Source organism: Fusarium phalaenopsidis (genome assembly GCF_050370095.1).
Source record: "Fusarium phalaenopsidis strain FUZ10S chromosome Unknown contig_32278, whole genome shotgun sequence".
NCBI classification, from domain to species: Eukaryota; Fungi; Ascomycota; class Sordariomycetes; order Hypocreales; family Nectriaceae; genus Fusarium; species Fusarium phalaenopsidis.
The window spans coordinates 2,858,129-2,870,313 of record NW_028145417.1 but is presented as its reverse complement, the minus strand read 5'-3'; the positions used below and the strand labels follow the sequence as shown (position 1 = coordinate 2,870,313).

The following is a 12,185-nucleotide window of genomic DNA, read 5'->3' as shown; positions in this document are numbered from 1 at the left end:
TACCTATTTAGCGGGTTGCCTTTATTGGTAGAGGGGCTGACAATGATATTGCCCTGTGACTGGTTCACCCGCAAGGAAATCTATGTTGGGAATCGGCCTCACAACATGCCCTGATTGCGAACCCAATATCACCTATCACTTCGAGGCTTTTGGCGGAAATGGACTATAATCATTGGTTTGTTCGGTGGACATTCCCTTTAAAGAGTGGCCGATAATGGTGGGCATCAGTTTGCTGTCCTGGGTTCGAGGACTATAAAGAGCCTTCTCTTCGCAATCATCAACCACCAAACTTTCCCAAACACGAACCTCCCTCACCTACCGCCATGAAGTTCCTCCACGTTGCCTGGTTCTCTTTGGTAACCTGCGGTGTCATAGCAGAGCAATCAGCTCAAGTGACTGTGACTCTTGCCCCAGCCTCGACCATCATCGGCACTTCCAGAGCCAACATCGACGGCGTAGAGCTCTTCAACGGAGTTCCCTACGCTCAACCACCTTTAGGCCAACTTCGCCTCAAGCCCCCTCAGAGTTTTAACGGACCTTTCGGTACTCTCGATGCTACCAAAATTGCACCTACTTGTCCTCAGTTCCGTGGGGCACCTCCTGCCTTTAGCAATGCCTTTACGCAGCTCATCTCAAGCTCCATCAACACTACCTTCTTCCAGACCTCTCTCCCCTCGAGTGAGGACTGTCTGACACTCAACATCGTCCGGCCTGCAGGGACTAACTCCAATGCCAAGCTGCCTGTGCTGCTCTGGATTCACGGTGGAGGCTTCCAGGCAGGTGTCACCTTTTCCACCCGACCCACCCCATCACTGACTATAGGATACAGGTCGGATCAGCTACCCAGTACGACGGCTCTTTCGTGGTCAACAGTTCTGTGACAGCTCATAAGCCCGTCATCTATGTTGCCATAAACTATCGTCTCGCCGGCTATGGCTTCCTAGGCGGCAAAGAGATCCTCGCTGATGGCTCCGCCAACATCGGCCTCCGTGACCAACGCATGGCCTTGGAATGGGTCGCCGACAATATCGCTTCCTTCGGTGGTGATCCAGACAAGGTCACTATCTGGGGCGAGTCAGCCGGGTCTTTGTCCGTCTTCAATCAGTTGGGGCTATATGCTGGCAACCACACATACAAGGGCAGACCCCTCTTTCGAGGAGGCATCATGAACTCTGGTTCTCTATTCCGAGCCGACCCCGTCGATTGCCCCAAGGCTCAGACCGTCTATGATACGATTGTCGGAAACGCCGGTTGTTCATCAGCAAACGATACCCTTGCCTGCCTGCGTAATGTCGACCACGACACGTTTGAGCAAGCAACAAACTCAGTTCCCGGATTCATCTCCTACAACTCTATTGCTCTATCCTACCTCCCGCGACCCGATGGAGAAGTATTGGCCGACAGCGCCGAGGTCATTGTCCAGTCTGGAAAGTATGCAGCTGTGCCCCTGATCATTGGCGGCCAAGAAGACGAAGGGACATTATTCTCATTCGCCCAGAGCAACTTATCCGATACCTCTGCCCTTATTGAGTATCTCTCCTCACTATACTTTCACGGAGCTACTAAGAATCAGCTGAAAGCCTTGGTCGAAACATTCAACGAATCTATCCCGGCTGGATCCCCTTACGGCACAGGATTCGCCGGCGAGGTGTACCCAGGTTTCAAGCGCATGTCCTCTCTGCTTGGCGACATTGGCTTCACACTAGCTCGTCGTTCAATGCTCTACCACGCGTCAAAGGCAAATCCCACTGTTCCGATCTGGAGCTACGAAGCAAGCTACGACCGCGGCACACCCGCCTTGGGAACATTCCACGGCTCTGATCTCCTTCCCGTCTTCTTCGGTGGCCCCCAGACTTTTGCCAGCCAGAGTCTTTTTCATTACTACTTCAACTTTGCATACTCTCAAGATCCCAATGACTCTTCCAACAAAAGAGACCAGTACCCAAACTGGCCCAAGTGGAGCGACAAGAAGCAGCTGTTACATTTGTTCCGGGACAACTCTAATCTTTTGACGGATGACTTTCGATGGGGCAGCTACGCGTGGATGATGGCGAATGAAAAGCTGTTACGGTTCTGAGTGTCTTCTGAGATGGTGGCCGATAGCACATGCCAAGCAGAGAGAGGCAATGTAGCTAGACAATGCTGGGGAGGAGACAAAGCCTTCCGTTGGGCTAGTATTCCTCCTCTTCGAACCGGGTATTTCAAGGAGTAATCCCCGCCCCAGAATCCATGCCAGCTGCTTCTACGACGCCTATATTCACAGGTACATGATCTTCGTGTGTTTCTTCAATATTAAAAATAACCAGTTCATCATTGTTCGAGCCTTGTGATACCATGGTCGACATATCCTGTCCTATCGGAGCTCTATTCCCACAAGCTCCCTCTCACCCACCCCCACCTCATACGCAACCTCCTTCTCAAGCGTAGAAAACGAACACCGGCCGACATTGAGATAGTAATCATCCACCTTGCGAATCAGCAAAAACTCCACGACCCCCTTCAGGAGAACGACGTGGTCACCTTCCGCCGCGCTCCAAGGCACAAACATAAGCCCGCCATCTGGTGCTCGAGCCAATCTTGATCTTCCCCGGTACAGCTTTTCCGCGTCTTTCTCAGCTTGGGCCATCTCTACTTCAAACTGTGTCTGATCCGAGATTTTTCTCAAGAAATCTGATATGGATGAGCGATACATCTTGTATTGTTCTTCCGGGCTGACTTGGTCTGTCAGCTCGTCGCTAAGTATCCGCCTCGGGGGTTCATCCAAAACCCTACACCTCCATAATTCTCCAAGCCCTATATTAAAGAGAAACTCCTCTCCAAAAGCATACGTGTACTTTGACTCAGTGGGACTATCGTCTGCCTTATTTGTCGATTGCCCGTTGACCAGGAGGTATTGAAGTGCTCTGATGACTCTCAAGACCTCTGGCATCTCCCAAACATTTTCTTCTTGACACTCGGCCCCTAGAGACTTTGTGAGAGTCACTAGAGGATGAATATGGCGTGTTTCAACAGGCGACGAGTTGAGTATCTCAAATAAAAATATGACAAAGGATAACCAAGTGTCATCATTGAAGGATATGACTGGGCCCAGATCCAGGACGGTCGAGACAAAGACGGCGCGAACAAATAAGCTCCGCTCTCGTATAAAGTCATCAGGTGATGGGCCGCCGTCCATCCACGGACTTATATCTGAGGGCATTTTCCACAATCGTTCGAAGGGGCGCGGAGGGTTGGCATCACTTCCAGATGACATACGCCGCTGAAGGTTGGGAACCCAAGAAGCGAATTCGTATGATTGCTCAAGCTCGTCTTGCATGGCAAGCCCCGCATGATAAAGAAAAAAGAGAAACTCGAAGGAGAAGTCGGACGGGAGGTCGATAAGCTCGGCACAGAGATCGATATAAACTGACTCGAGCGACTTCTCTGGACTATAGTCTGGCTTGAGCTTGAGGTCGGCAACTCCAAGGAGAGCATAAACATGGTCCTTGGGTTCTCTTGCTTCCAGAGTCCCGCCAGTAGACACGATAGCCCTGCGTGCCATTTGATGCTCTTTTCTTCGTTGTGCATCCTCCGACGCCTTTTCTGCCCTGACAAGAGTTCTCGCCCAATTGATAGACAAGAAGATGGCCGCATCGAATTCATCTATTGCGTCACGAACAGATTGATCGGTTCCCTCGGGTGTAGGCTGTACTTGAGCAGCGGAAAGCCAAGAATGCGCATGCAAAAGAGTACTCAGTTCCATCAGCAAGGTTCGATAGATAAAGACGGGTCGACGAGCCAGCACCACTTCTTGGAATATCCATGCTCGCTTCCAGTACGTCAGGCAGCAAAAGATATCGATGGCAGAGCCAACTGTCACTCCGAGATGGTGAGACAGGTGGCAAGAGAAGGCGAGATATTCCGTCACCCGGCGCATCCTGGCTCTTTTTGGTTCTTCATTGGGTGCTGAGACGAAGCCGTCTTCATCTGCGCCTGTTGCAATAGACCCAATCGCATAAAAGGCGCATTGCATCTCCTTCTCTGGTGCCTTAAAATCAAGAGCGCAAAAGACGACTTCGGCCATAGAATAAACTTCTTTCATGAGTTGTACCTGCTCACCCTTCTCTTGGCTGTCGGCCTGATTGATGCAGATGGCGTCAGCCCACAGTCGACAAGACCCGACGTCGCGGTCACGAAAGATGGCCCTCCAATGAAAGATGGCATATTCTAGGGCATTGCCAAGGCTTGAGGTGATGCTGCGGTGAGAATCATTGACCGTGATGTCTTGGGTGTCGCTTTCGTCTCCCCAGACGTAGGAAAGGGCGCAGAATGAGGGGTTATCCAGGAGAGACACGGTGTGGAACTTGCAGACTATCTCCGGTGTGATGGAGACAATCTCGAGGAGCCTGATCTCTTTCCGGGATGTGTCAAGTGGCAGATAATGTTTCTCCAACTCAGAGGCAGACATAATGAGTCCCTTGATGAGATGGTGAAAATTGAAGTGGCAAGGTTGTTTCGAGGATGGTGATTACAACATCATACAAGACCGGAGATCCTATTGTCACTTGCGCACTGGCCTGGTTGCACTAAGCCTATATGTGCAGAAGCCAGGCCTGGGGAGGTCCCCGGCCGTCCAGGTGAAGTTGAGAAAGATACTCATATTTAACATTGGGAATATTTCTACCAGTTAATTTACATAGCTTCCTTTTCGACAAGTAGTTTGACGACCAGGATCATCACCTTCGGCAATCATACTCCGAAATGGGAGCTATTCTCGTACTTCACCTCGACTCCACAACGGAAAACACATCGTAATCCGACAACTCTCACCCGTCTTCACAATCTTTTCTTTTTCAAGTACTATATTTCTTATTTGTGTCTTTATCAAATACTTCAATCAAAGCAGCAGGACATTTTTGACCCGAAAAAGCTTATCTCGGTATCCCACAATGTCTTCGGCCCCCAAGTCCGAGAGGAAACCCCGCGTTGTTTGCCTCGGAAAACCCAAGTTTATCGGGGATGACTACCTTGAAGAGTTTCAAAAGGATTTCGACTACGATGTAATTCAATGCCCTCAACAAGATTCTCATCGCAAGTTCTTAGACTCTAGAACCAAAAACAACTAACCATGCCCAGGTCCTCGACGTTACCAACCACCAGCAAGCCCTGGAACAGCTCCCTCTCATGATCGCAGAGCATGGCCCAATCGATGCCTTCGTCATCCGCATGGGAAGACCTCCCTTTCGCCCCTTCAACGAAGAGCTCTTCGGGCCGCTTACTCCGCACTGTCGCATCATCGCCTCTGCCTCGGCCGGCTACGACGACTTTGACCTGGACTGGCTGACCCGGAACAACATCTACCTCTCCAACACCATCGACGCCGTGGCGGAGGCCACCGCCGACATGTCCTTCTTTCTGACTCTGGCTGTCATCAGGGACGCTTACCGAGGTGAGCGAGATGCTCGCAACGGTACTTGGAACCGTCTTGTAGTTCCGAGCCGAGATCCCACGGGCATGACGCTTGGTATCATTGGTATGGGCACTATCGGCAAGTATGTCGCAAAGCGCGCAGTCGTCTTCAACATGAAGATCAAGTACTACAACCGACGGCAACTGAGCGCGGAAGATGAAGCCAAGTATAGTGCCTCTTACTGCTCGTCTTTGAATGAGTTGCTGGCTGAATCAGATGTTGTATCCGTCAACTGCCCGCTCAACAAAGAGACTACAAACCTGATCTCGACAAAAGAGTTTTCAATGATGAGAGACGGTGCTTTCATCGTCAACACGGCCCGTGGCCCAATTATCAACGAGGACGCTCTTATTGAGGCTTTAGAAAGCGGGAAAATCACGCGAGCTGGCCTGGACGTGTTTTTGGGCGAGCCAAACATCAATGACTACTTCAGGAAGAGCGAGAAGGTTGTTATCCAGCCGCATATCGCGGGTTTGACGGATCTGTCGTTCCAGAAGGGTGAAAGGGAGGCGTTTGACAACATCAAGGCCTTGTTCAAGACTGGGAAGCCGCTCTCACCGGTCAACGAGATCAAGTCTACGCAAAGAACATGATACTCTACTTGGATAGTCAAAGAGATTGGTTTGGTCTACATGATTGCAATCTAGAAGTAATTAGAAGTCCAATCATGCTTCTCCAACATCCCAGTGCCGATCAACTGCGGGATCGGAGCTGTTGCCCGGCGCAAGCCGAGCCTGATATTACGTGCTCTCTCAACGGAGTGGCTTATCCGCCGTCGAATCGGAAACTCACATATATGCCGCAACGCCTCAATAGACTATCCTTCAAACTTACCTATATCCGTCACGGAAACTCTATATCCTCAACTCAGCCCGGCAACCCGTATCAACATGTCAACCCCTCCCGCCAAGACCGACGCCATCATCATTGTCGGGGCCGGCATCTTTGGCCTCAGCACGGCAATCCATCTTGCTCGCCGAGGATACACAAACGTCACCGTCTTTGACAAACAGCCGTACGAAAAAACACTCTATTCTTACACCGAAGGCTGCGATGCTGCCTCTGCCGGTTCGTGCTACGATTAACCTACAGCATGGCTAAAACTAATGCTGCATAGATATCAACAAGATCATCCGTTCCGCATATGGCGCTCAAACAGAGTACCAAGGCCTCAGCGCCGAAGCCCTCAAGGCTTGGGATTCCTGGAACGCAGAGCTTAAAGCTGGCGGCTCGTCAGTTCCACCAGGCATGACGTCCAACGACGTCGTCTGGATTAACAACGGCTTTCTCTCACTGTCAGATGCCACAACCCTCCCAGACTTTGAGAGAGCCACCGTGGACAACATGGAAGCTGCCGGCCAGAAAGGAACACAGCTCATCAACAATGACGAGAACCATCTTAAACTGGCGGCTGAGAAGGGCAGGAGTTCGGCGATGCAACCCTTCAGCAAGAAAGCGCTTGGTGTGCTTGACACAACAGGTGGTATTGCAGTGGCCGATAAAGCGTGCCGCTTCGCTCTTCACAAGGCCAAGTCCCTCGGCGTGCGTTTCATTCTTGACCCAGCTGCCGGCCGTCTGGCATCCACCACTCAAGACACCAATGGCAAAGTGACTGGTATCCGTACAGCAGACGGTAAATCGCACTCATCAGCCATCACCATCATCGCGGTCGGCGGCTGGACACCAACTCTCGTACCCTCCCTCGACAATCTCGCCGAAACAACCGCGGGCTCAGTCATAATCCTCAAGATTCCCGAGTCCTCGCCGCTCCGTGAACGGTTCTCGCCTTCGCGGTTCCCATCGTTTTCGTTCAACATGCGAGAAGGTGCCGAAGGCGGAGTCTACGGTTTCCCTGTAGATGAGTATGGTCACCTCAAAATCGGATATCGCGGAACCAAGTACACGAACCCAAGGGTGCAGGCAGACGGCCAAGAGCGCAGTGAGCCCATCACAAGGTGGACTGAGAAAGAACAAATCACCAAGATCCCAGAGCAGGCCCTGCGTGTCTTGCGCAAGTTCCTGGCCGAGTACCTCCCTGAGCTGGAGGCAGAAGGCATCGACATCTGGTTGACAAGGCTGTGCTGGTACAACGACTCATTCGACAACCACTACGTGATTGACCGCGTTCCTGGCCATGAGGGTCTAGTAGTTGCAACTGCTGGGAGTGGACACGCCTTCAAGTACCTTCCAAACATTGGAAACTGGGTTGTCGACATCCTAGAAGGTGTAGGATTGGATAGGCCTGCGGTGAAGGCGTGGCGATGGAGAGAGAAGCCGGCTGGACAGGAAGTTGTGAATAGCCTCATGGAGGGGTCAAAGGGGGAGAGGGCTCTAGGAAACACCCCTCTAGTATCAGCAGATGCTCCGAGCTCTCAGCTATGAAAGAAGAGACCATCAAGCATGGTCAGGTCGCCGAATTGTGTTTCTCATATCTATTCGCCAAAGAAGCACAGGGCTCCATGATGTTGAAAAGTTCTGTGAGATTCAACTCAACTCTTGTATCTAGTTACATAGCCCTTGAAGTCCCATTTTATCCACAAGATTCACGTCACCTAGCCATGCCTCCTTCGCAACGTGCATACTCTAGTTCTTCACCTTGTCATGAAAAACATCAAAACCACATAAAACATCATTAATAATACATAAGCTCCACAGGTGAGTGCAAAGACAGGAAGGCCGGTGAAGGTGACACGATAATCCAAGCCGAGACTGATGTCAAGACTGGAAAAAACATAGGAGCAAGCGGCAAAGCCGTAAAGAGCGAAATTCAGTCCATGGCAGACCACCGGGCGGTTGAGCCACTTCCTTGCTCCCCGAAACTCCTCGCCAGAGAGATTGATAAGGATCAAGGCGAATTTGGTTACCGGTTGAGCAACAAAGGCCCAAACCCACATCATGCGGATTAAAGTAAGCAGAGAGCTAGATATGTAGTAGGTACCAAACACAACAAACAACACTCCAGTAATGAGCAGCTGCAGACAAGACCAGAAGCATATTGCTGGAGCCCAGTTGGTTTCGTAGTAATTCCGCTGCAGGCACCCTGGTTCTTGGCTCTGTGGATCTATTTCGAGTTGCATCGGAACCTGTACCGGCGAGGCTCCTACTCTTGGCTCAGGGAGGAAACTCGTACTCTCGGCATCGTTGCGGAACCGCCCCTCGGATCGACCCTCGGTGGTTCTTATGGAGGTCGGGTCACCGACCGGGCTGGAAGATTGGTAGTTTTGCCCTACAGATATATCCAGAGGCTCCATGTCCACTGCCGATAGATTATTAGCAGGCTCAGACTCTCCAACAAAGGCTCCAAGTGCCGTTATGGCTGGTCCAAGAAGCATTAGGACGGGTAAAGTCTGGCCAAATGTCCATGTGGTACTTGTTTCATCATCTCTGAGACGGGAGGCAGCATTTTTCAGTGATTGAAGATGAAGTGTGGCCCAGAGACCAGAAATGATGAGCCAATAGATCTACAATGAACAAGTCAGCATGTACAAGCCTTTAAATGGAGGAAAATCCCACCTCAGATTGCGCAGATACAAAGATGTCAAGATAAAAGCGCATGGCAAGGAACATTGCCAGGCAAGGCTTAACCACGATAAGAAGCCACTGCCTCTCATTCAGAATCCGGGGAAACGGACGTCTGGTCGGTGATAGCTTGAGAAGAGCTTGTTTGGCCAGATCGCGTGCTTTTCGATGTAAGGTTTTAATAAGGAATTTGGATACAAAGGGGAATATCCGCATGACTCTGCCAAAGAAGTTGAGTACCACCAGAATCATGCTCACAAGCATGGACTGAAAAGCTGACGTGCGGGAAAACGGAGTATAAGTGCGATCCCGGTGGTCTTGGTCCGCTTTCGCTTTGAACTTGTGATACGCTTTCAGGCTCTCAGTGGGTTTAAAGAAACATATCGCAGGAGATCTCGGTTCGCAAATGGTAAGAAAAAGAGTATGCTCACGATCATCAATTCGCGGCCTGTTGAAGAAGGCTGTGGGGCCCAGGGCGATCAACAGAAGCACCATGAAGAAGAACATAAGAGCAAGTCGCCATCCGCGCTCCCACTGATGAGAGTGGAAATAGCCCCGCAGTGCTGTCAAGCCGGAAAGATGCGTAATGTTGGAGAGCCATGCGAGGTACACGACGAGGAGCCAATGATAGGCAGACAAGCCTTGGTTGAGAGACAGAAATCCGCTGATGAGGAGACCAAGTCCAGCAATCAGCTGGAGATCGACAAAGTTTAGAATGCACTGTAAAAGAAAAACGGGCTCGGTCAGATCAAGGAACAGCACGCTACCTGCTGAAACTAACCTTTGTCATGCTTCATTGAAGTCTAGAGAGGCCAAAGGATCGCCCGCCCTTTCCGAAGCAGCCCAGTCTCCTCAAAAGCCTCGTACTACATCTTCTGAGGAAGCCGAGCAGCATCGAGTCGATTGGGTTAGGCCTGAACGAAGTCTCAGGCCCTTCTGTACAGCCTCGGCGAGCAGCATCGCTAAATGGATCGAGTTCCGGTTCAAAGAAGATCAAATAGTAGGCGATGAGAATGACAACCATCAGCCAAGCCGTCCCGAGGAATCCTACAAGCACCTAATGTCGATTGAGCCATCAGCCCGCGCAATTCTGCCGATAACCAGAACTTACACCGAGTCCCTCAATGTCTTCGTACGGCTCTGGGTAATTGTTCCACCGCCTTGTTACGTTGTAGGTGCAGTTTATCATGTCTTGGTCGTGGCACGCTTATGGATGAGTTATCTTGTGGCGCGAGGGAAAGCTGGCAAGCGAACGGGTTTTGTTTGATGGACTCAGGCTTGGCGTTACGTGAAGCCACTCATGTGATCATCGAAAGCAGGCTCTGGAGCAATTTGACCAACGAGAGGAATGGAAGAGGCTTGAGGGAAACTGACTTGACCTTGGCAGCTCTGAAAGTGCGACAGGTAGGTCACCAACAATTGGCACTCAGGATTCTGCCCCTAGGTAACCATAATCGACATGCCCTCCTTCAACCAGACCGGCTCCCACTCACTTCCTCTCATACGGATCCTTGAAGAAAATAACCTGCACCGTCATATCATCCCTCACATTCCGACTCATGGGCGAATACGTCGTCAGCGCCCCCAAAAACAACCCCCTCCTCGACCCCCCAAGCGCATTCTTGACCAGACACACAGCCGCGCTGTCCAGGTCCTCAATCACAAAGTGCTCTGGCGTAGCCTGCCACCCATCCCTCGGCTTACCCTCGAGCTTGGTCTCCTTGAAGGGCTCCGGCTTACCGGCCTTCTTGGCCGCGAGCCAGCGTGATACGCACGTGACTGCGTCGTCGTTGCTGATCACGTCCCAGAGACCGTCTGAAGCGAGGATGACAAAGTCTTCGGTTTGGACCTTGCGGGTTGTCACTTCGGGGCGAGCAGTCATGTATGGAGGTGTCTTGAAGTTGGGTCGTGGAGATGTGCCGTAAAAGTTGTCTCGCGCCGTGCGAATGAGCTCGTCTGACCACTTCCAGCGGTGATCACCAAAAGCTCTAGTGACGGCCATGCCCAGAAGTCGTCCAGAGTCGGGGTTGAGGATGTCGTCCTTCTCTCCGGGGTGCTCGCGGTCGAGTCTGTCCACCTCATCTTGGTTGAAGCCAGTCTGATCCTTGCTCAGGACATCAGCCTCATACTTACGCCCTTCTTGCAACCAAGTTCCACGAACGGCGCGAGAGTCTCCAGTGACAGCAGTTCGCAAGGTCAAGGTGTGAGGTTCGTAAATGGAGAGAAGAGCGCATGAGCCTGCAATAGCGGGCGCGATGGCAGAAATGACCTCAGCTGAACCTGGCTCGTGGCCTGCCTCCATGGCCTTGATAGCGTTGTTGTAGATGCGATCATCGAGCCGCTCAAAAGCCTTCTTGATGGTGTCGTCGACCAGCTCATTAGAGCTACCGGCTTTGATGCTAGACAGAGCACCCGATACATACGGAACAAGAGCCCCTCTCAGTACCTTTGAAGTTGCCCAACCACTATTTTCACGCATCAGTAATTGTCCTTGGTTGCAATTTCGAGAGCCACTCACGCATGTCCGTCATAGACGCCAGAGTACAGCGTACCAGCACCACCGATGCCCTTGGCTACCTTAAGATCCCAGTCATCCTCGATGGGATTGTTGCTCGATACTCGGGCAACATCTACCCGACCCTTGACACCTCCGTGTCCTTCAAAGGCAAAGGTATGGACATCTTGGCGCAGTTTGGCATTCGCGGTCTCGAGGGTCAATGCCTTGATAGGAGACTCGACCGAGATCTGGTCTTCGGCAACAAAGTCCTGCAGAGAAAGGACATCGCCAGATCTGGATGTAGAGGACTTCTTGTCGTCCTTGCTGCTGAAGATGTACAGACCAGCCCCTCCGGTACCGACAATGGCCGCTACAGGCCACGCATACCCACCGCCAGCCTTTGACGCAGCGGACGAGAAGCGTGCCTGTGTACAACGCACCGACACTCGCTTGAGCGCCGGACCAGAAGTACGTAGAGTTCTAACGGGTATGCGAAACATGATGTGTGTTCTCGTGTCAACCTGAAGGGATGTCGGTGAGTCGCGTGAGCTGCAAGGAGTCTCAAGTTACACAGTTGGCGGGACAACTCGCGATACAGGGTTTTGTGTCGAGACCTTGCTGATGAGAGTCTGGAAAGGCTGTGTTTCCCGAGTAAAGATGTTCTGGGCAGGATATTGATGATGAATAAGTGTTAGGCTTTTGGAAGGATGTTGAGTTGAT

General features: G+C 51.5%; 4 protein-coding genes across 4 annotated transcripts; 3 read left to right on the top strand and 1 right to left on the bottom strand.

The window, feature by feature from the left end:
- Positions 1–323: 323 nt before the first annotated feature.
- LRP88_01522 (uncharacterized protein) lies at positions 324–2,077 on the top strand (the record flags this gene model as incomplete). The annotated part of the gene is made up of 2 exons (XM_083238204.1): positions 324–780; positions 840–2,077. 2 exons carry the CDS (start codon positions 324–326, stop codon positions 2,075–2,077), a joined length of 1,695 nt encoding a protein of 564 aa, XP_083106709.1.
- Positions 2,078–4,928: 2,851 nt separating this feature from the next.
- LRP88_01521 (D-isomer specific 2-hydroxyacid dehydrogenase) lies at positions 4,929–6,042 on the top strand (the record flags this gene model as incomplete). The annotated part of the gene is made up of 2 exons (XM_083238203.1): positions 4,929–5,039; positions 5,116–6,042. 2 exons carry the CDS (start codon positions 4,929–4,931, stop codon positions 6,040–6,042), a joined length of 1,038 nt encoding a protein of 345 aa, XP_083106708.1.
- Positions 6,043–6,339: 297 nt separating this feature from the next.
- Positions 6,340–7,831, top strand: LRP88_01520 (uncharacterized protein; the record flags this gene model as incomplete). Its single annotated transcript, XM_083238202.1, has 2 exons — positions 6,340–6,517; positions 6,567–7,831. 2 exons carry the CDS (start codon positions 6,340–6,342, stop codon positions 7,829–7,831), a joined length of 1,443 nt encoding a protein of 480 aa, XP_083106707.1.
- Positions 7,832–10,457: 2,626 nt separating this feature from the next.
- Positions 10,458–11,965, bottom strand: LRP88_01519 (phosphatase 2C-like domain-containing protein; the record flags this gene model as incomplete). Its single annotated transcript, XM_083238201.1, has 2 exons — positions 10,458–11,433; positions 11,487–11,965. The coding sequence occupies 2 exons, from the start codon at positions 11,963–11,965 to the stop codon at positions 10,458–10,460; spliced, it is 1,455 nt and encodes a 484-aa protein (XP_083106706.1).
- Positions 11,966–12,185: the final 220 nt, after the last annotated feature.